Genomic DNA, 23,365 nt, shown 5'->3' with positions numbered 1-23,365 from the left:
TATGGTCCTCTGATCCTGCCAGGAGAGATTTCTGAGCCAGGAGTAATCCCTGAGTGCTGCTGGGTGTGACCCAAAAACCAAAAACCAAAAAAAAAAAAAAAAAAAGAAAAGAAAAGAGTGAGTCTGTAGTGCTGGCCCAGTTCGAACATGGCCACATTTATTTCTTTAAGGCAGGGGTCTCAAACTCGCGGCCTGCGGACCGTTTGCAGCTCTCCGTACAACATTTTGTGGCCCTGCCCTAGAGGAATCTTTTTTGTTTTGTTTTGTTTTAGTTGTTTGGGTCACATCCCCCAATGTTCAAGGCTTACTACTGACTTTGCACTCAAGGATCACCCCGACTTTGCCTCCTGCGGCCCCCAGGTAAATTGAGTTTGAGACCCCTGCTTTAAGGTGTATTTCAGTGGGAACTAATTTTGGATTTTACTTGAAATTAATCAGTTAGCCTCAGGTATTTAGTAGTTTTACACACACACACACACACACACACACACACACACACACACGCACACACACACACACATACACACACGCATTAGGGTATGCCTGGTTATTCTCAGGGCACACACACACGCTTTAGGGTAAGCCTCAGGTATTTAGCAGTTTTACACACACACACACACACACACACACACACACACATGCTTTAGGGTATGCCTGGTTATTCTCAGGGCCTCTTAGCTTAGGGGTACACACACACACACACACACACACACACACACACACACACACACGTTTTAGGGTATGCCTGGTTATTCTCAGGGTTTCTTAGCTTAGGGGTACATACACACACACACAAACACACACACACTTTAGGGTATGCCTGGTTATTCTCAGGGCTTCTTAGCTTAGGGATAGCAGGCTTGGAACCATATGGCAAGCCGAGGATTGAATCAAGGTTGGCATATGCAAGGTCTACATATAATTTTTTTTCCAATGCCATCATTTGTCCTACCAGCAGGTTGCTTGGGGATTGCTTCCCACAATACTTGGGGGAGTGTGGGTCAAACCCTGGACTCAGCTTGCAGAACCAGAAGTGGAAATAAAAAACGGGGAGAAACCTTCAAAGGATATTGAAGAGGAGAGACCACTAAGAGAAGATAAACCAGGAGATTGCAGTGTTTGAGAAGTCAGAGGGAAAAGAGAATTCAAATAGGTAGAGGAAGAGGAAGAGGAAGTAGTTAACATATATAACATCATGCAACAGTAAATGGAGATATGTAAAAAGTTAAGAGCCCCCCCCCCAAAAGTTAAGAGCCCATTTGTGAATACATTAAAATAAACATGGTGACTCCTAAGATTCTAGCACTCTTAGAAATCACATGCAAGAGATCTTTAGGGACTGGTTACTTGGATTCAAAGAATAGTATCTTGCTTGTTGCCTGCAGGACAGTGGGATTTGAACTGGTGATCATATGCTTGCAAGGCAAGTTCTTTAAGCCAGCTTTCTTCTTTTTTTGTTTTGTTTTTGGTTTGGGGCCACACCTGAAGGTGCTCAGGGGTACTTCTGGCAGGCTTGGAGGACAATATGGGATGCCAGGGATTGAGCCCAGGTTGGCTACATGCAAGGCAAACACCCTCCCTGTTGCACTATAGCTCCTCCCCTAAATTTGCTTTCTTCTCACTTTTTACACCTGTGGACCACACCTGTCCTGCCTGCAGGTGCACAGACTGACAGTTATAACCAAGGTAGTAGACAGAGGAAGTTCTTTAACAGTTGCTTACTGCACCAGGCCTCTTATTCTTCTGTGTCCTCAGACCACCATTCTGAAAGATATATCCCCACATTGTGAACTGCACGTGCTTTATATCCAACCCCAGGCTGAAGGGTCTGGTTCTGGTAGGGTAGCTGTGAAGAATGAATAAACCGAGGCAGTGAGTTTGCTTCTTGCCTTGTGGTATCTCTGAGCCCAAAGCCAGAACTGCACCTTTATTTACTTATTTTTTAATTATTTTAGTTTCAGGGTTCCTCCTGGCTCTACGCTCAGAAATTACTCCTGGCAGGCTTGGGGGACCATATGGGATGCTGGGATTCAAACTAACATCCTACTGCATGCAAGGCAAATGCCCTACCTCCATGCTATCTCTCCGGCCCCAGAACTGCTCCTTTATTAAACCCACTACAAAATCCAACAGCTGGGCTGGGTGGAGTAACCCAAAAGGTTGGCTTTTACATACCAAAGGAGAGATTTAAGGGGTTAACAGCTTTGGGTTAATAGCTGGGAGTCACCTTACAGCAGGGGCCTCAAACTCAATTTACCTGGGAGCTGCAGGAGGCAAAGTTGGGGTGAGGCAGGGCCGCATAAGGGATTTCACAAAAAGAAAGTCCTCAAACGTCATTATTAACAGTTTTAATTATTTCTTCTGAACATGAATAGAACATTGAGTGAAGATCATGAACAGTTCTCCTGAACATGGCATCTTTTGCCTATTCCTTGCTGCCAGAGACTTGACTGCGCTTCTTCTCACAAATCTGAACCACATTTGGCTTTAGAGAGGAAGCAGTTGAGACCCTCAGTATGGCTTGAAGATGATCATCATTAAGTCTAGACCTGTACTTTGACTTATTGAAGTTCAATGTGGAAAATAACTTTTCACACAAATATGTGCTCCCAAAAAGGCACATGGTGTGCTTGAACATTCGGGAAAGCTCAGGGAAGCTGGGGGGCAATTCTCTCAAAATTTGCCCATGCATGTCTGCTTTTCAACTAATCTCCCTAAACTTGGCTTTGAGATCAGAGTTGCATTGCAGGTCAATGAGCTCCATTTGAAGCACTGGTGGGGCATCTTGCACATCAGAGGAAAAGGGGTCCACAAAAATTTGGAAAGTGGCTCTGCTTTTTGAAGTCTGCACATCTGTGATCAAATTCCTTCTCTAGCTTAAAAATAGCATCAACATATTTCTCACCACTGAATGGTATGCCTGCATCCACAAGTTCCTTGCATGCTGGGAAATGGCAAAGGTTTGTGTCTGAGAGAGCTGGGATTTCCATAACACAAGTTTTGTGGAGAATGCTCTCACGTTGTGATAGGCAGCACTGATAAGCTGCCCCAGACCTTGTAACATCTTGTTTAGTACATTCAGCTTATGTGTGATGTCAACAAGAAAAGTTAAGTCCATGAGCCATGTGTGATCACTCAACTCAGAAACAGCATTCCCATCCTTCCCCACGAAGGCTTTCACTTCTCTCAACTCAAAAAATCTTTTCAGGACATTTCCCCTGCTGAGCCAACATACCTCAGTGAAATAGAGCACATCTCCATATTCTGACTCCATGTCCTCTAAAAAAGCATGGAACCTCCTGTGCTTTAAGCCCCTGGATCTGATTTGGTTGATGCATTTCACAACAACAGACATCACATTGTCACACGGCAGGCATTTACTGCAAAGGGCCTGCTGATGGATAATGCAGCAAAGAGCAGTGGCCTTCTCTACAAGTTTTTTTTGAACAAGTGCCACCAGTCCAATTTTCCTCCCTGTCATCGATGGCGCTCCATCGGTTATTATTCCAACAAACCTCTTCCATGGCAAACCTGCATTCTCAATGGCATCACACAGATGCCGAAATATCTCATTAGCAGTGGTTTGGCCATGTGTTGGAATTATTGTGAGCAGCTCCTCTGTCAATTCAAAATTGCAATCAGCACCACGAACATAAATTGTGAGTTGTGCAGTGTTTGTTATATCTGTGCCCTCCTCAAGAGCAACTGAGTATGCATCGAAACGTTTTGCTTTCTCACACAGTTGATGATAAATGTCACTTGACATGTCAGAAATGCGCTCTGCCACCGTGTTGGCAGAAAGGCTGATTTTGCTAAACTGACCTTTCTATTCTGGACAGATAATACTTGCAGCCTGTAACATGCATTTTTTTTTTAACAAACTCTCCTTCTGTGAATGGTTTTTGTGTTTTAGCAATCATCTCACTAACCATGTAACTAGCTTCGACTGATGGTTGCTTTCTTTAAGAAATCTTGTTGCCTCATTAGACATGCTTTAAGACTGGCAATCTGCTTGGCTCTCTCATTTCCTTGATATTTTGCACATTCCTCAGCATGTTTAGTAGGGTGTGACCCAGAAACAACAACGGAAAAAGAATTCGGCTCCTGAATTACTGACATAATTACTCTTTCATCTTGAGCAAATAAGTCATGTGGGGATGCCCCTGTGCTCAACAAAGAAATACTGCATCTCCCACTTTTCCGGAAATTGTCTGTGCTTGTCATCAATCTTTCTCTTCACTGCAGGCTTTGATGAAGTCATGATGAAGGTATGACAATCTAATTCTGTAATAAACTTCTCTCCCTTAGGCTTCCGATAATGCAAGGGACAGCGGGCAGGACATCGGAAATGATGTCTGTGCTAGGCGCAAAGTATTCGCGATTATTCGCTTCCTGAATATTCGCAATAAAAAATAGCATTAGTAAGGAAAAAATCGCATTAACTATTTTCATACCCCGAACGGAACTGCTCAGGGTATGCAAATGTTTAATGCGAATTTTTCCTTACTAATGCGATTTTATTGTTATTATTAGGTAAGCGAATAATTGCGAATACTGCGATATTTGAAGGCCGGCCGTAGGCCACAAAATGTTGTATGGAGGGCCGAAAACGGCCCACGGGCTGCGAGTTTGAGACCCCTGACATAGAGTAATGGCACATAATTATCACTTGTATATTACATATTGATTTTGTAAGTTTACTCTATGATACTTATTAATCTGTCAGGTCATGATCAAATGTATAATGTAGTTCTTAAATATATTGCGGGCCGGAGAGATAGCATGGAGGTAAGGCGTTTGCCTTGCATGCAGAAGGAAGGTGGTTCAAATTCCGGTATCCCATATGGTCCCCCGAGCCTGCCAGGAGTGATATCTGAGCATAGAGCCAGGAGTAACTCCTGAGCATTGCTGAGTGTGACACCCCCCCCAAAATGAAATATATTGAACACGTGTAATTATATTGAATCAAGAACAATCCATTTATAGAAATTACAAATGTCTGGGATCAGAGTGATAGCACAGTAGGTAGGGTGGTTGCCTTGTATATGGCTAACCCAGATTTGATCCCCAGAGTCCCATATGGTCCTCCAAGCCTGCCAGGAATGATTTCTGAGCTCAGATCCAGTAGTATTCCCTGAGTACCACTGGTTGTGACCTTAAAACAAAAACAAACACAGAAAATAAATTACAAAATGTGGGACCAGTAGAGATAGTACAGCATATAAGGAAGCTGCTTGCCTTGCACATGGCCAACCTGGGATCCATCCTTGGCATTTCATTCGGTTTCCTAAGCATTAAAATGTCTAATATCTTTTTTGAATTTTTACTCTACCAAGCCATTGCAGTTGGCAACAGGAGTTTTTATTATTGTATTTCAATATACTTTCATTAGATCTAATTTTTTTTATTTTTTTTTTAAATTTTTATTTTTAATTATGAGAACAAGGATGCAAAGAAAGAGGACAAGGTAAAGTTACAGTGGAAGGACAATCACCCATAACATATTTCTCAGAAGTCCCCTTTCTGATATCTTAACTTTGAAATTTCAGCCAAAGAACATTAAGATAAATAAGACAGAATCCATGTACAATTACTTTGTCCCTCAAGTCCCCAGATTGTAGCACATTATAATATTTCTTAACAGCACACAAGGCAATCCAAAGCCATAAAACTTACATAACTCCTTAAACATTACAGGCATAGTATTTTCTTACATTTCCATATACATGCATATTAGCTTAAGTTAACCTCAAATTTTAAGTGAGTTCTTTTTAAGGATTAGAGTCAAAGGAGCACAGTAAAAATGGTGTTAGAGTGGCAATTGTTGTTTGCATAGGCCCACCAAAATATGAGGGACATGGAAAGAAATAACCTTGGCCTAAATACAAAGAGACCTGACCCCTGAAGTTTCCTGGCACAAGACCAACTCTAGGCTCCAGGCAAGCTAGATCGTCCAATCCAAGACATTGTCTGTAGTGCCAACACACTTTTATTTTTCACACAGTCTTTGTTGTTGGTATCATGTTTCTGTATTAAAGATCCTGGAATCTGCATATCCTACATTGAAGTCAGGATGTGGAGTGTCCTCTCCTTTCACCTCACCATGAAAGAGCAATGCAGGGAGCCCTGTCCTGTAAGCAGGTCGTTGTTGTTGTTAAGTCGTCTCAGTGTTAAGGGAAGTCTCTTTTGAGCAGGTTGATGTCTGAGCAGTGTAGGGTCTTCCATGGTAGAGGATTGCTTCCAGGTGATGTTATAGACCAGCCTGGATGTTTTGTGGATGGCTTCCCTGGTTCAGGGGAGAATGGAAAATGCCCTTTCTTCTGAGGTCTGTGCCAGGTCGTTATGTCAATGTTCAGGGTGTAAGGTCCCTTTGCACTACAAGATTTGTGTGTTCCAATCTCTATTAGATAGGATCTTATTTGTATGTATAGTATTTTCCCATTTTAATGTGCCTATGCAAATAAGAAGCAATGCCACGTGGTGTTATTGTCGCATATGGGGGCCATAAGAACAATTCCAATTATTCCCATGATATGGTTCAATCATAAGCATTAAACTGAGGGACTCTTTCACCAAAATTCCTTCTTAAACAGCTCAAAAAAAGATGTAAAGTGGTTAGAATCGTCACTGTATAAGACAATATTTAGTAAGAATTATAGCTGTCAGAGAAGAAACACAAAATATTCTAAAGAAATACGTGTCCATTATATGTATCTTGAAACAGTTTGGGGTTGTCATACACAATGCAGTTTTGGACTGTGATTAGGATTGTACACTACTGAAGTTAAAAAGAGTAATGTAGGATAGTGACGTTTGGGAGGGGGTTAGAGAGTTAAGGAGTAAAAAAGAGCTTCGTAGGGGAGTGGGAAAGGGCAGAATGCAAAATGAACATTCTGTATATGCAAAACATAACAAAAGAATAAGAAATACACTTAGGGCCGGAGAGATAGCATGGAGGTAAGGCGTTTGCCTTTCATGCAGGAGGTCATCGGTTCGAATCCCGGCGCCCCATATGGTCCCCTGTGCCTGCCAGGAGCAATTTCTGAGCCTGGAGCCAGGAATAACCCCTGAGCACTGCCAGGTGTGACCCAAAAACCAAAAAAAAAAAAAAAAAAAGAAATACACTTAATACATGAAGTACTCGCGGGGGCTTTACGCCCCCGCGCGGTTCTGTAGTTTTTGGATGCCTAGGGAGGAATTTCTCCCCCCCTCCCCCAGGGCCCGATTAACCAGGCGTGGCCCTGAAGACCCGCCTGGTGTGGGGGGAATCTTGTTCGCCTGGACTAAGGGGTCAGCCCAGGGGTCCTATGGCTAGCTGTCCTGCCCAGAGCCCCCGACATACCAGTCAAACACCCCAGAAATCCTGGCATGCAGAGTGTTCTGAGCCCAGCCGTGCCTCTGTAGTTTTTGGATGCCTAGGGAGGAATTTCTCCCCCCCCTCCCCCAGGGCCCGATTAACCAGGTGTGGCCCTGAAGACCCGCCTGGTGTGGGGGGAATCTTGTTCGCCTGGACTAAGTGGTCAGCCCAGGGGTCCTATGGCTAGCTGTCCTGCCCAGAGCCCCCGACATACCAGTCAAACACCCCAGAAATCCTGGCATGCGGAGTGTTCTGAGCTCAGACGTGCCTCTGTCAGATCTAATTTTCTAAACTCTGTATATTCAACTCTAAGAACAAAGTATTTTATAATTTTATTTTATTTTATGTTATTTTTTGGTTTTTGGACCACACCCAGCAGTGCTCAGGGGTTACTCCTGGCTGTCTGCTTAGAAATGGCTCCTGGCAGGCACGGGGGACCATATGGGGTTCAAACCAACCACCTTTGGTTCTGAATCGGCTGCTTGCAAGGCAAACACTGCTGTGCTATCTCTCCGACCCAGTATTTTATAATTTTTTTGTGGAAAATATAACAGTGCCTTACTGACAGCATTCCTTTTCAGGTTAGTCAATGTCATGTATTGAAAAATCTTACCTCCCATGTGTTTTTAGCAGATAGACCACCTAATTAAGATCCTTTTGGTAAAAAAAGAAAATTCGCTCTCTAGTGTTTGTGTTCCCCACACCACACCACACCCCCCCAGTCCAATCTGCTGTGCTTCTGTTAATAAAGCCAAATTTTGTCTGACTCAATGAAGCAGATGGTAACTGTGGGATCTTTCACTAGAAGGCATTACATTTTTTTTTCTACCTGCTACACACATCGGCATTTCACTTCAGGTGTTTAGGATTCAAATCAGTTATCCTCAGGTGTGGATATATTACTTTTCATTGCACTATTTTTGTTTGTTTGTTTGTTTGTTTTTCGGCTACACCCAGTGACGCTCAGGGTTTACTCCTGGCTATGTGTTCAGAAATCACTCCTGGTGAGGGGGTCCCCTATGGGATGCCGGGGATCGAACCCAGGTCCTCCCTGGGTCAGCCTTGTGCAAGGCAGACGCCCTATGGCTGTGCTATGGCTTCGGCCCCTGTACTTTATTTTGTAAAGAGTGTGGTAAATTTAACTTTTAATGAGCTATATATTGACCTTTATTTGGGGTTCTTTTGTTTTTGGACTACCCCTAGCAATGTTCAGGTCTTTCTCCTGACTGTGTTCAGGGGACACTCCTAGTGGGACTCAGGGGACCATATGAAGAGCCAGAAATTGATACCTGGTTGAGCATGTGCAAGGAAAGTTCCTCACTCACTGCACTATCTTGCTTTTCCTCCACTTTAACATTTTACTTGGAATTGATTTTTTGCTTATTAAGGACTTTTTAATGGTTTTCTACATGAGACGTACTTCATTAAATCTTCAACTCAATAATTGACAATTTGGCTTACTTGCTATATGTTTAAATTTTGTTTGTGTTCACTAGGCCTATTTGAGCACTTATTTAACAACTGAGTTTCTTCTTACAACTAAATTTTTTTTTTTTTTTGGTCACACCCGGCAGCGCTCAGGGGTTACTCCTGGCTCTATGCTCAGAAATCACTTCTGGCAGGCTTAGGGGACCATACAGGATGCTGGGATTCGAACCACTGAGCTTCTGAATGAAAGGCAAACGCCTTATCTCCATGCTATCTCTCTGGCCCCCTTACAACTAGTTTTTACAAAACTTAAAAATTTTTCATCAAATCTTCATAGTACTTGAAAATGATTAAAATAATTCTGTTAAGACTCCTGGAAGGAAATAAAAAGACTCCTGGAAGGAGATGGATGAATGGTCCTGTTTGTAGGCAGACAGGTGAATGAAGAGGCAAGACTTGGAAAAGGCCATAAACTTCTGTTAGGTCCACTTTGGAGCCACTGCACAGAGTTATTCCACAGGGGACTTGGCCCACCACCCCGAAGCACCTTAAGAACAGCAGAGAGAACTTATCTGTAGCAGCCCCATGATCCCTACTTCTGCTACCACAGATACTGTCCAGCATCCCAATGACTCTGATGCCAAGTCCTGCCCTGCATCAGGCTCTACCACCTCAGCCGTCAGCCCCTATACCCCCTCCAGGTCCACCTCAACACCATACCTGTCTAGGGGCCCTCGTCCCCTGGCCACCCAGGCCTGTGTCCACCCCCAGCATGCCTTGTTTGAGTGCAGGAGGAGAGGAGCAGGCCAGAGGCGCAGAGGGCGCCTGCCTGCCCCCAGAACCGAGCCCTGAGCAGGTGAAGATAGCCCCTGAGTACACCCTGGCAGAACTGTGATGCTGGGCAGCAGAAGCAGGTGTCGAGCCAACCAGGAGCCAGGTCACCAGGTCCCAGCCTCCTGACAGCACAAGTAGCCAGCACCCCAATGTCTTTCCCAGCAAAGCAGAGCCCAGCCATCCTAAGCCATGCTTTCTGCCCAGCATGCCCAAGCTGGTCACAGCCACCAAGATCCACCAGAGGTCACTGCCCCGACACCCATCCCCACCCTGCTTTCACCCAAAGGCAGCATCTCAGAGGAGACCAAGCAGAAACTGAAGCCAGCCATCCTGTCTGCCCAGTCAGCTGCTAACCTGCAGAAGGAGTCTGTGCCAGCCAGCCCTGGAAGTCCCAGAGAAGTCGAATCAGGAGTCTCAGCTCAAAAGCAACTCAGATGAAGACAACAACTATATAGACATCTGAGGGGCACTGCCCACCTGCTTTGGCCTCTTAGGCACCCTCCACCCCACGCATGTGGCCTGGGCAGTGTGCCCAGAATATGGCCACTGTAAGCTGAGTTCAGTGCACGGCAGGTGCCTCAGATCTGCACTACTGGGCTCTTTCTCTGAAATTTGATCTGTGCTGTGGCTGTCAAAGCCCAGACAACTATACCACACCTGTACCTTATACTAGCTAGGAGCCGCCATGTCTCTGGGGGGGGGGGTACCCAGGGGTCAGCTCCTCATTTCCTTTTTGGTTCCTTTTCTAATAAAGATTAAAGTTCTAAAAAAAAATAATTCTGTTAAAATATTTTTCTTTTTGGGGGGCCTTAGTGGTAGTACAGAGATAGGGTGTTTGCATTGCATATAGTTGACTCAGGACGGACCTGGGTTTTGATTCCAAGCATCCCATATGGTCCCCTTAGCTTGCCAGGAGTGATTTCTGAGCTCAAAGCCAGGAGTAACCCCTGAGCGCCACTGGATCTGGCCTACTTTTTTTTGTTGGGGCAGAACTTAATCTGACTCTGCTCAGGGCTTAATCTTGACTCTGCTTAGGAATCACTCCTGCTGGACTCTGGGGACCTGGGGTGCCGGGGATAGAACCTGGCAAGGTAAATACCTTACCCACTGTATTATTTCTCTAGCTCACTTTTGAGTAAACAAAAAAGGGTGGGACTTTCTCTCTCTCTCTCTCTCTCTCTCTCTCTCTCTCTCTCTCTCTCTCTCTCTCTCTCTCTCTCTCTCTCTCTCTCTCTCTCTCTCTCGGTTTTTGAGTCACACTCAGTAACGCTCAGGAGTTACTCCTGGTTCTGTGCTCAGAAGTCACTCCTGGCAAGCTCGGGGGTCTATATAGGATGCTGGGATTCAAACCAGGGTCTATCCTGTATTGGCTGTGTGTAAGGCAAACCCTTACCGCTGTGCTGTCATTCCAGCCCCAGGTGGAGACTTTCTTAAGGGTAAGGATGAGAATTTTTGTGAGGATGATTTTGGCAGGAAGGGAAAGCAGAGGATATAGAATATTCCAGTAGTGCTTCTGCTTTTCAGAGTGCATCTTTTTTCCTAGAATCAGTGTTTTGGATTTTAAGTGATTGACATATTAGATGTTCCCTCCACTCCCTTCTCTTTTATGAATGCCTATTTTTTTAAACAATATGTGTTATTTAAAAATGGCAGAGAAAATAAAATGCTCTGCTAAATAGCTTAACTCACAATTAAAAATTGGTACTTAATATCTGTTTTTCATATAATACACAATTTTCCAGTCTTTTTTTTTTTTTTTTTTTTGGGTCACACCTGGCGGTGCTCAGGGGTTACTCCTGGCTGTCTGCTCAGAAATAGCTCCTGGCAGGCACGGGGGACCATATGGGACACCGGGATTCGAACCAACCACCTTTGGTCCTGGATCGGCTGCTTGCAAGGCAAACGCCACTGTGCTATCTCTCTGGGCCCACAATTTTCCAGTCTTTTTGATACATTTTTAATAAAGCACAGAGATATACATACAAATACATAATACATTTTTATTACATTGTATTTAAAATTTTTTTTATTTTAACACTGTGATAATGCAATTATTTTAGGCATTAAATATTCAAAGACGAAAAAAAAATCAAAGACCAATCCCACCATCAGTATGATCTTCCCTTCATCATTGTCCCCAATTTCCCACCTATCATTCGAGCCTGCTCCCTCAGGCACAAATATATTTACTTATTACAACACAAGAACAAATGGAATTATAAAAACTTAGATCAATAAGTCAATTTGCAATAATTGTTATATCTCAATGGTATTACTAAGTCATTAAGGAAAAGCTGGTGGGCTGACACTATTATGAAATTACTGCTGCATAGTTCAGGATCTATAAATATGGAACAATTTTGTGGTTTGGCAGTTTGAAAAGGTTCAGTTGTGAAGCTAAACTGGTTCTGTCTGAAGGTATCTGTTGAGGCTGATGGCCGTTGTGCCTTCAGGTGGGAAAGGAAATCTTCCCATCCCCATTCCAAAAATTTCCAGAGTTGTCAGCTTGGACCAGTTTACCTGGGAAGATTTGACAGTCATCATGTTCTTTTAGAGATTAGTTTAGAAACTGGGCTTTCATAATTTGTGTGTGGTGGTACCAAGAAATGAGCCCAAGTTCTCTACATATGTTCTATTTGAGTTACATTTCTGGTCCTTGATGGGTTTATATGTTTCTTTAATTTCTTTAGTTTTTATATCATGAATTATGATGTCAATATTTTATGCTATTCTTTTTTTATTAAATTATTTATTTAAACACCATGATTACAAACATAAGTGTAGTTGGGTTTCAGTCATAACAAGAACATCCCCTTCACCATGCAAACTTCCCATCACCAGTGTCCCCATCTCTTCCCTCCTCCATCCCCACCTGTATTTGAGACAGACTTTCTTACATCCCTCACTCACTGACATTGTTATGATAGTTCTCAATGTAGTTGAGTTTTGTCACTATATCTCACCACTGACTTCTAGCTTTGAGGGTTTCTTGTGACAGGTCTGCTATAAATCTTAAGGATGCTCCTTTTAATGTAATTTCCCTTTTTGATCTTTCTTCTTTCAGTATTCTCTGTCTGTGGGATTCATCATTGTGAGTAGGATGTGTCTTGGGGTGCTTTTTTTGGGGGGTCTCTTCTAGCTGGTACTCTTCTGGCATGCAGGATTTGGTTGATGTGGTCTTTAGCTTTGGGAGTTTTCTCTGTAATGATGTTTTTGACTGTCTGTTCTTCCTGGGTCTCTGGGACTCCAATGATTCTTGTGTTGTTTCTGTTGAATTTATCAAACATTTACATTTTCTTCTTTTTTTGTTGGGTGGGGGGGTCACACCTGGCAGTGCTCAGAGGTTACTTCTGCCTCTATGCTCAGAAATCGCCACTGGCAGGCACAGGGGACTATATGGGATGCCAGGATTCGAACCACAGACCTTCTGCATGAAAGGCAAATGCCTTACCTCCATGCTATCTCTCTGGTCTCGAACATTTCTATTTTCATCTGTTCACAGTCTTTGAGAGTTTTTTCCATTGTCTGATAATTTTCTTTAAGGTTCTTTTCCAATCTCTTCTGCTTTATGGAGTTATTATGCATCTCATCTTCCAGCTCTCTAATTCTGTCTTCAGCTGCTGTTACTTTATTGGGAAGGCTTTCCATAGTTTTTCATTTCCTCTACTGCGTTTTTCAGTCCTATTATTTCAGTTTGGAGTTTTCTGATTTCTGTATTTGTTCTGTATTTGTCTTCAGATCGATCTATGCTTTCATGAGTTCTATGAATATCCTCCATATTTCTATTCTAAACTCCTTATCTGAAAGATTAATTAGGTGGTTGGTATTTTTGGGGTCATCAGAGCTGCCATCTTCATTCTCTATGCATGCTGTTGTCCTGTGTTGTTCCCCCATTGCCACGCTTGAAGAGTGATTCTTACTCCATGCTATGATGGGGTTCATGTTCTATATAAGAAGAGCTGCTTTTTTTTGGGGGGGGGGGGCTGGGTTCTTTTTTGATTGTCACCGGGGATCAGGAAGTAGTTCCCAGGTGTTGCTTTTTAAAAAGTCTCCTATAGCCCAAAGACAGACAGGAATTAGCCCCCTCTTGTGGGCAGAGGCACGCCAACCTGAGGTTAGGCATTTGAGAGCTGACTTTGATTGTCACTGGGGATCAGCTATGCTATTCTTTCAGGGGTCTCAAACTCAATTAACCTGGGGTCTGCAGGAGGCAAAGTCAGGGTAAAGTCAGTAGTAAGCCTTGAACATTGGAGGGTGTGACCCAAACAACTAAAACAAAACAAAACAAAAAAAGCATCCTCTAGGGCAGGGCCACAAAATGTTGTATGGAGGGCCTCAAATTTGAGACCCCTGAAAGGAAGAGATTTGGGTCACACCCAAAGGTACTCAGGAATGTGTCCTGGCAATACTTGGAGGGACCATATTTGGTGCCAGGGATCTAAATCAAGTCAGAATCTCTCTAGCCTGCCACTTTTTGGAGAGGGGGACCCCTATAGTATTTAGGAGTTACCCTCGGCTCATTGCTTGGGGGCTGCTTCCAGCAGTCATGGGGGACCATATGGTGCTAAGGATAGAACTTGGAGCTTCTGGGGGCCTGGGTGATAGCATACAGGTAGGGCATTTGCCTTGCACGTGGACGACCCTGGACGACCTACGTTTGATCTCTGGCATCCCATATAGTCCCCCAAGCCTGCCAGGAGTGTTTTCTAAGTATAGAGCCAGGAGTAACCCCTGAATACTGCCTGGTTTGGCCCAAAAACAAAGAAAAGGAAAAAAAAAAAGAACTTGGAGCTCCAGTTTGAAAGTCATGTCCTTGAGTTTTTTTGAGTTCTCTCACAGCCCATGATTTATTTGAGGGAAGGGGAGGATTTGGTCCATACCTGATAGCACTCAGGACCATATAGGATGCTGGGGATCAAACCCAGGTCAGCTGTGTGCAAGTCAAACACCCTACTTTCTGTGCTATTGCTCCAGCCCCCATCCCCATGATTTTTTTTGGGGGGTGGGCCACACCCAGTGATGCTCAGGGGTTACTCCTGGCTCTTCGCTGGCAGGCTTGGGGACCCTATGGGATGCCGGGAATCGAACCCGAGTTCATCCAGGGTCAGATGCATGCAATGCAAAACCCCTACCACTTTTCTATTACTTTGGCCATTAGCCCATAATTTTTTATTTGATTTGATTACACTTTTTTTTTTTTTTTTTGGTTTTTGGGCCACACCTTGTGACATTCAGGGGTTACTCCTAGCTATGTGCTCAGAAATCACTCCTAGCTTGGGGGACCATATGGGATGCTGGGGGATTAAATTGTGGTCAGTCCTAGGTCAGCTGTGTGCAAGGCAAATGCCCTACCACTGTGCCACCGCTCTGGTCCCACACATTCTTTTTTATATATAGCATTTTTTGTTTTGGGACATCTGGCAGCGTTCAGGGATTACTCCTGGCTCTGTAATTAGGGATCACTCTTGGAGGGATTGGGAAGCCATATTGGTGCTAGGGATCAAACTCTGGTTAGCCACATGCAAGGCAAGCACTCTACCCATTGTACTATCTCTCTGACCCCTATATTTACAAATTACTTAAATAATTGTGTATGTTTATTGAATTTGTGTCCTCTTTGTGGTTTTACAGGATGATTGTCTTTTGAAAGTGTGGTACCCTATGACTGGTTGGAAGTCTTCCATCATACCCCAGGATCACCATGAAGTAAAAATGAAAAGGCGTCACGCTGCTACCCAGTTCTCCTTTGTTTACTTGGCACATCCCAGAGCTGTGACAGGCTTTTCATGGCGCAAAACTAGCAAGTATATGCCCAGGTTAGACAAATGCATCATGTGACTTCATCTAGTAGTCTGTGTTTATAAAATAGTAAGAGCCAAGGTCCTTTCATTGATTCCACAAACTTGGATCAGAGGTTCTAGAGTCAGCCTCCCTCCTGCATTTAGTTCATGCTGCTCTTCCCAGCCTCAGGGACTTGTAACTCCATTTCTTTTCTTTTGGCCACATCTGGTGAGGGTCAGGTGTTTCTCTTGGCTATGTGCTCAGAAATCGCTCCTGGCTTGGGGGACAATATGGGACGCCTGGAGATCAAACTGTGGTCCGTTCTAAGCTAGCTCTGGCAAGGCAGACGCCTTACCGCTTGTGCCACTGCTCCAGCCCCTTAAACTCCATTTCTTTTTTTTGTTTGTTTTTTGTTTTTTGTTTTTGGGTCACACCTGGCAGCACTCAGGGGTTACTACTGGCAGGCTAGGATGCTGGGATTCGAACCACTGACCTGCATGCAAAGCAAACGCCTTACCTCCATGCTATCTCTTGGCCCCTAAACTCCATTTCTTATGCTGAAGCATATGCAACAGTTTTTTTTCTCTGTTGAATGAGAACATAGAGGGGACAGAGAATCATGAGACTAAATTCATTAGTGTATGTGAATACAGAGTATAGAAGTATGCAGTATGTACACAGGCATTTTAACCAGATTTGTTAGTAGTAATAGCAAAGGTAGAAGATTCTAGAAGAAAAAATTAGCATTTTACAGGTAAAATGATAGGGAAGTAAAATGATCACTAGTATATATTGTGATAAAGGTTATCTTACTTAGGAATAAAATGACTTGTTTTATTTTTTTTTAAAGCCAGTCTAATTGAACAGTGGGGGTGGTTATATACCAACTTTTGTGGTACTAACATTAATACGTTCTGGTAAACCACTTCCATCAGACCAGCCATGACTTGTTTTTTTGGGGGGGGCCCCACACCCGGCAGCGCTCAGGGGTTACTCCTAGCTCTATGCTCAGAAATCACTCCTGGCAGTCCCGGGGGACCATATGGGACACTGGGATTCGAACCAACCACCTTAGGTCCTGGATTGGCTGCTCGCAAGGCAAACACCGCTGTGCTATCTCTCCAGCCCCTGACTTGTTTTCTTAATGGTATCAATAGAAAGAAAATCCCCAAATGACTTTTTAATGATTTCTCATTGATAAAAACATCTCTTGGCTCTGCACTCAGAAATTACTCCTGGCAGGCTCGGGGGGACCATAGGGAATGTGAGGGATCGAACCCAGTATATCCTGCATAGACAGCATGCAAGGCCAATGCCCTCCTGCTGTGCTATCTCTCTGGCCCCAGAATATTCATTCTTTTTTTTTTTTTTTGGTTTTTGGGCCACACCCGGTGACACTCAGGGGTTACTACTGGCTATGCGCTCAGAAGTTGCTCCTGGCTTCTTGGGGGACAATATGGGACACCAGGGGATCGAACCGCGGTCCGTCCAAGGCTAGCGCAGGCAAAGCAGGCACCTTTACCTTTAGCGCCACCGCCCGGCCCCATAATATTCATTCTTGAGGGAGGATTCTTGTGTTTGTTAATTATATTTTAGAACTATAGATATCTGACAAGAAATAGAATGTCTATTATAGAGTGGTTCAGTAAATGACATCATGGGCAATGTATTCATTTTTGAGGCCAAATATAAGGCTTATTATACCTTAAGTTATCATAGTGATGAAAACATTTGCAGAACACTTGGAATCAGATCTCATGTAAGCATTTTACCAAAGGAAGAATGAATTTTTTTGTTCTGTATTTAAGTTATCAGCTGCTAAGACATTTTACTTACTTTAAATAAATGGAAATTAACCCTACAGTTTGAAAGTATTACCTTGTTACTGTGTTATTAATGAAGATTTGTTTACTGTTATAACAGTTTAGATTATAAGAAGAATGATACATTGGGGCTGGAGTGCTAGTACAGTGAGTAGGTAGGGCCTTGCCTGTTGCTGTTCAAGCTCCAGCACCTCGTAGCTTCCCCACTCCTGCCAGGCGTGATCCCCACACACACAGCTAGGAGTATGCCCTGAACACTGCTGAGTGTGGGTCCTCCCCTCCAAATGTTATATGTGACTTCTGCCGTGAGACTTTTGGATGTTTAATCATCTTTTATTAGAGTTACTCTGAAATTGGCAATAATTCAGATTTATTTTTGTTTTTTTGTTTTTAGAAGATACTCCTATTCCTATAGAACCTATTTCCAAAGAGCACATGTAATGTGGCATTAATTTGTTTCTGTTGCCAAGGCCATTTTCATGTTTTTGTAATGTGCACAGCAGTACTCGATATGATATTAAGCTCTTTGGTTAACTTTTTTTTTTTTTTTTGGGTTTTGGTTTTTGGTCATACCTGGCAGCGCTCAGTTGTTACTCCTGGCTCCACGCTCAGAAATCACTTCTGGCAGGCTCGGGGGACCCTCTGGGATGCCAGAGGGATTCGAACCAATGACCTTTTGTATGAAAGGCAAATGGCCTACCTCCATGCTATCTCTCCAGCCCCTGGTTGACTATTCTTTCCTCATAGTGTCATTTCCTAAAACAGTTAATGCAGAGTGATCTATAAGGCTTTTGGGAACACACGATCTATTAATCTTGCTTGACTGTTTATGACATGATTGAACTCTGGTGTTAGGAGTTTCTGTCTTTTGCTGATGAAGCTCTTTATCGAGTTTACCACCTTGTGAGTAGGAATAAATGAAAATGGGGTGCGAAATAGTGGAATCCTGCTATCAGGATAAGAATAACACATATTGTACTGCTTGTTTTAAATGAGAACTAAACATGAATTAATCGATGGCATTGATGTTCGTAGTAACTTATGTTTCTTTCTCTTTGTCATTAGAGGTTCTGTCTGTAATGTGTTGTTGACTTCATGCCATGATGGTGTCTGTCGGCTCTGGGCAGAAACCTTATTACCGGAAGATTGTCTTTTAGGTGAGCAGATTTGTGAGACCACCACTTCCAGCATTGCTGGCAACCTTACTCATCATGGAAAACACAAAGACAGAATACAGCATGCTCTTGAGGTACTACATATATTTCAGATGGCCAGTACATTTTGAATATTTATCTGGTAAAAATTCATAAGGCATAAAATAAATAGTCTTATAGGAGTGATGAATTCTTTATACCTGTAAGACATTTTTTATGCCACTTAGAAACCAAAAACAGGCAGAAATGGTCTCAGATATGTAGTCAGTCTTGGAAAATAATTTGAATTATTCCTTTTTATTTTGGGGGTGGGGAGGAGATGTATGTCAGTAGTGCTCAGAAGCTCACTGGTCCAGTGGTTTGGCTACCCTTGGCCTAACAGTGTGGGCGTGTGCTCAGCTTCAGCAATGTGGTGCTGCTTTGGTAAGTGGTGCGTAAGGGCCGTCAGTTATTCTTGGCTCAGGGGTTAGGTGGCATTGGGATCAAATGGGGCCTCACACATGCCAGGCATGTGCCCAGATTCTTTCAGCTATCTTTTTTTGTTTGTTTGTTTTGGTTTTAGACCACACCCAGTGGTGCTCAGGGGTTATTTCTGGCTCTTAAGAAATAAAAAAAAAATCACATTTAAGGGCCTGAGAGATGACATGGAGGTAGGGCGTTTGCCTTTCATACAAAAGGTCATTGGTTCTAATCCCGGCATCCCATATGGTCCCCCAAGCCTGCCAGAAGTGATTTCTGACCGTAGAGCCAGGAGGAACCCTTGAGCGCTGCTGGATGTGACCCAAAAATCAAAAAAAAAAAAAAAAAAAAAAAAATCACAGGCCCGGAGAGATAGCACAGCGGTGTTTGCCTTGCAAGTAGCCGATCCAGGATGTAAGGTGGTTGGTTCGAATTCTGGTGTCCCATATGGTCCCCCGTACCTGCCAGGAGCTATTTCTGAGCAGCCAGGAGTAACCCCTGAGTACTGCTGGGTGTGCCCCCCCCCAAAAAAAAATCACATTTAAAAATTAAAAAAACAATGGAGGTAGGGCATTTGCCTTGCATGCAGATGGACAGTGGTTCAAATCCCAGTATCCCATATGGTCCCCTGAGCACTGCCGGGTATGACCCAAAAACAAAACAAAACAAACGAACAAACAAAAAAGGAGGAGAAAAAGAAGAAATAAAAAATGATCAGGGGGCCAGAGAGATAGCACGGTGGCAGAGCATTTGCCACCGAGCCAGGATGGACCCAGGCTTGATTTCTGGCATCCCACATGGTCCCCAGAGTCTGCCAGGAGCGACTTCTGAGCGCAGAGCCCAGAGTAGCCCCTGAGCACTGCCGAGTGTGCCCAAAAACCAAAAAAAAAAAAAGAAAAAAAAAGATCAGACTTAAACACCAAACCCAAAGTCAACAACAACAGAATCTATACCCAATCTTCAACAAGCTATACAAGAGGGGACCAGTTATAATAGCAGTCCAGGAGGCAAAGGAGGGGGATGCTGGGAACAGGGTTAGAGGGAGGACAACACTGGTGGTGGGAATACCCTTGATTCAATGTCACTATGTACCATAAATATGACTGTGAAAGATATGACCTTAAATATGACTGTGTAATTCACGTTGGTCACAATAAAAATTATTTAAAAAAAAAAAAAAGATGGCTGGAGCTGTGGCGTGGAACAGTAAGCCGTCTGCCTTGCCAGCACTAGCCTAGGACGGACTGAGGTTCCATCCCCCAGCAACCCATATGGTCCCCCAAGCCAGGATTTATGAGCGCATAGCCAGGAGTAACCCCTGAGCATCAATGGGTGTGGCACCCCAAAACAAAAAAGAATTACTCCTAGTGGGGCCAGGAAAAAAAATAGAATTACACCTAGTGGGCACAGAGGACTATATAGGATGCCAGGAATTGAACTCTTGTTAGCCACGTGCAAGACAACCACTCTATCCACTAACTCTCTGGCCCTTCAGCTATCTCCTTAGGCCCAGTAATTTGTTTTATTTTTGGGGCCACACCTGGCTGTGCTCTGGAGTTCCTCCTGGCTCTGAGCTCAGAAATTACTCCTGGCAGACTCGGGGGACCATATGGCATGCCGGGGATTTAATCCGGGTCCGTCCCAGGTTGTCTGAATGCAAGGCAAGTGCCCTACTGCTGTTCTATTGCTCCAGCACAGCCCCAGTAATTTGAACTCTTTCATTTTGCATGTCAGATACATCTTTGATTAGATTGGTTAAACATGTACAGGTCCTTAAAAAGAAAGGGAAATTAGTATCAAATCTAATATTTGGTGTAGGTTAAATTACAGCATAAGAAAGTAAGGTGAAGTAATTTCCTCTCATTACTGAAATTTGCTAGGGGAAAACCAAGATTGTGAACTCATTTATCTACTAAGACCTCCATATTTTTAAGTTACTTACAAATGAACAATTCAAAATTTGAAATAACTTATTAATATGTATTAACAGGTGATCTACAATTCATAAAACATTAATATTAATAATTACTTTAGATAAGTGTTTTTTGCCTCAAATTTCAAAATTTATAAGAACTTTGGAGAAAACATCCACAGTAATTTTACTGTAATTAAGGAAGTTTTATTTTTAAAATCATCCGGTTTGGGAGACCAGAGAGATAGCACAGTGGTAGGGCATTTGCCTTGCAGGTTCAGAATGGACCAGCATCCTATATGGTTCCTGAGCCTGCCTGGAGCAATTTCTGAGTGCAGAGCCAGGAATAACCCCGGAGCTGGTTGTTGCCCAAAAAACAAACAAACAAAAAAGCAAAAACAAAAGATCCAGTTTGATAGTTGGCATCCCATGTCTGCCACTCTCCTGATTACTCTCCATGCTCTCTTCTTGAGTGCAGAGCCTGGAGTAACTCTTCAGCATCACTTGTTGTGACCTAAAGTCCAAACAAAACAAAACAAAACGGTCACATTTTGCTGAGAGAAGATTAAAAGAAATTAAATATATTTATTAGACTTTTTAGAATTGACCTTATCAATTATTTTTCTATTTTAGACAATACACCATTTGAAAAACTTGAGAAAAGGTCAAAGGAGGTCTTCTGTTCTTGTAACTCACACTGACTTCATGGCTGACCAGGGGGCAATGCATGAAGTCCAGAGACACATTTCCCACCATGCAAATGCTCTGTGCCACTTCCACATCGCTGCAAGCATCAACCCTGCCACAGGTAAGTGTACCCGCCTCCGCTTCTGCCCTTTAATGGGAGAGATTTCCGGCCAGCAGCTTTCTCTCAACCAGGACAGAAGGTAGAAGGCGAATACAAATAATTCGCAAGTGTTAAGCTCTTTTGTGAACACCTAGAAAATTAAGCCGCAGAAGTTAATAAAGCGCTCAAGCTGAGTTCCTGTCAAGAGGTTTATTGAGGGAGCGAGGAGGGTTTTTATGCCCTGCTTCAGTGGGAGGAGCAACAACATAGGATTGAAATTTAAACCAATCAGATTTGTACAGGTACAACGATTTTAACCAATGGGAGCATAGACACATTTTGATGGCGGGAAGGATAAGGAGGAACCTGGCAGGATGGGGGGAGGGGAAGCAAATCCTTAATAGATCTTTCTTTTGTGCAAGCAAATAAGGATTACAGTTTAAACCTTACAAAAACCTATCTATAATTACGTTTATGAGAGCAGTTACAAAAACAGGTTCCATGGAAAGATTAAGGAATCTAGTTAAGCCAGATTCTCTGTGGTGAGCTAAATTTATTTGCAGAGTTCTTTTGGCTCGGGGCTATGCAAACTTTTTGTGGCTTGAATCAGACGGTGGAAAATCCATTCAGAGTTCCATTAAACATGTGGGTGCTCGGTCGCTCACAGGTAAGTGATAGGTAGGCAAATGTTTCTTACAGACATGCCAAAATCATAAAATACAGAATTATGTCAATATTTCATGTTGCCTTAAATAATACTGTTTTGTTTTGTTTGTTTTGGGCCATATCCAGCGGCGCTCAGAAATTGCTCCTGACAGGCACTGGAAACCATTTGGGATGCTGGGATTTGAACCACTGCCCATCCTGACTGGCTGCATGCAAGGCAAACGCCCCACCGCTGTGCTATCTCTTTGGCCCCCCCTTAAATAATATTTAATTGGAATATAAGGTGCCATTTCTTAAATTGAACTTTGTGGACCGAGAGATATAATACAGAGATAGGGCATTTGCCTTGTATTCATCCCATCCAGGATTGACGGTGGTTCGAATCCTGGTATTCCATATGGTCTCCCAAGCCCGCCAGAAATAATTTCTGAGTGAAGAGCCAGGAGTAACCCCTGAACGCTATTGGGTGTGACCCAAAAACAACAATAACAACAAAAAATTGGACTTTGTGATTCTTTTTTTTTTTTTACTTTCTTTTTTTCTTTTTTCTTTCCTTTTTATTTTTTCTTTATTTAAACATCTTGATTACATATATGATTGTAATTAGGTTTTAGTCATTTAAAGAACACCCCCATCACCAGTGCAACATTCCCACCACCACCAATGTCCCAAATCTCCCTCCATCCCAACCCACCCCCACCTGTACTCTAGATAGGCTTTCCAGTTCCCTCATTCATTCACATGATTATGGTAGTTCTCTGTGTAGTTATTTCTATAACTGCACTCACCACTCTTTGTGGTGAGCTTCATGAAGTGAGCTGGAAGTTCCAGCCCTCCTCTCATTGTCTCTGAGGATTGTTGCAAAAATGACTTTTCTTTTTCTTTTTTTTTTTTTTTTTTGGGTTTTTGGGCCACACCTGGCATTGCTCAGGGGTTACTCCTGGCTGTGTGCTCAGAAATAGCTCCTAGCAGGCACAGGGGACCATATGGGACACCGGGATTCGAATCAACCACCTTAGGTCCTGGGTCGGCTGCTTGCAAGGCAAACGCTGCTGTGCTATCTCTCCGGGCCCTTTTATTTTTCTTAAAACCCATAGATGAGTGAGACTTTTCTGCGTCTCTCTCTCTCTCTCCCTCTGACTTATTTCACTCAGCATGATAGAT

General features: G+C 43.2%; 1 protein-coding gene across 2 annotated transcripts in view; it reads left to right on the top strand.

The window, feature by feature from the left end:
- Positions 1 to 23,365, top strand: part of DMXL2 (Dmx like 2) — a 199,217-nt gene that overhangs the window by 66,938 nt on the left and 108,914 nt on the right. For both annotated transcript variants that reach the window (XM_049777555.1, XM_049777558.1), the window contains exons 7-9: positions 15,251 to 15,435; positions 18,289 to 18,472; positions 21,382 to 21,556. In XM_049777555.1, the coding sequence (XP_049633512.1) occupies positions 15,251 to 15,435; positions 18,289 to 18,472; positions 21,382 to 21,556 (544 nt within the window). The remainder of the gene's footprint in view (positions 1 to 15,250; positions 15,436 to 18,288; positions 18,473 to 21,381; positions 21,557 to 23,365) is intronic.

Source organism: Suncus etruscus, chromosome 1 (genome assembly GCF_024139225.1).
Source record: "Suncus etruscus isolate mSunEtr1 chromosome 1, mSunEtr1.pri.cur, whole genome shotgun sequence".
NCBI classification, from domain to species: domain Eukaryota; kingdom Metazoa; phylum Chordata; class Mammalia; order Eulipotyphla; family Soricidae; genus Suncus; species Suncus etruscus.
The sequence above is the reverse complement of the archived record's forward strand: the minus strand, read 5'-3'. Positions and strand labels throughout refer to the sequence as shown.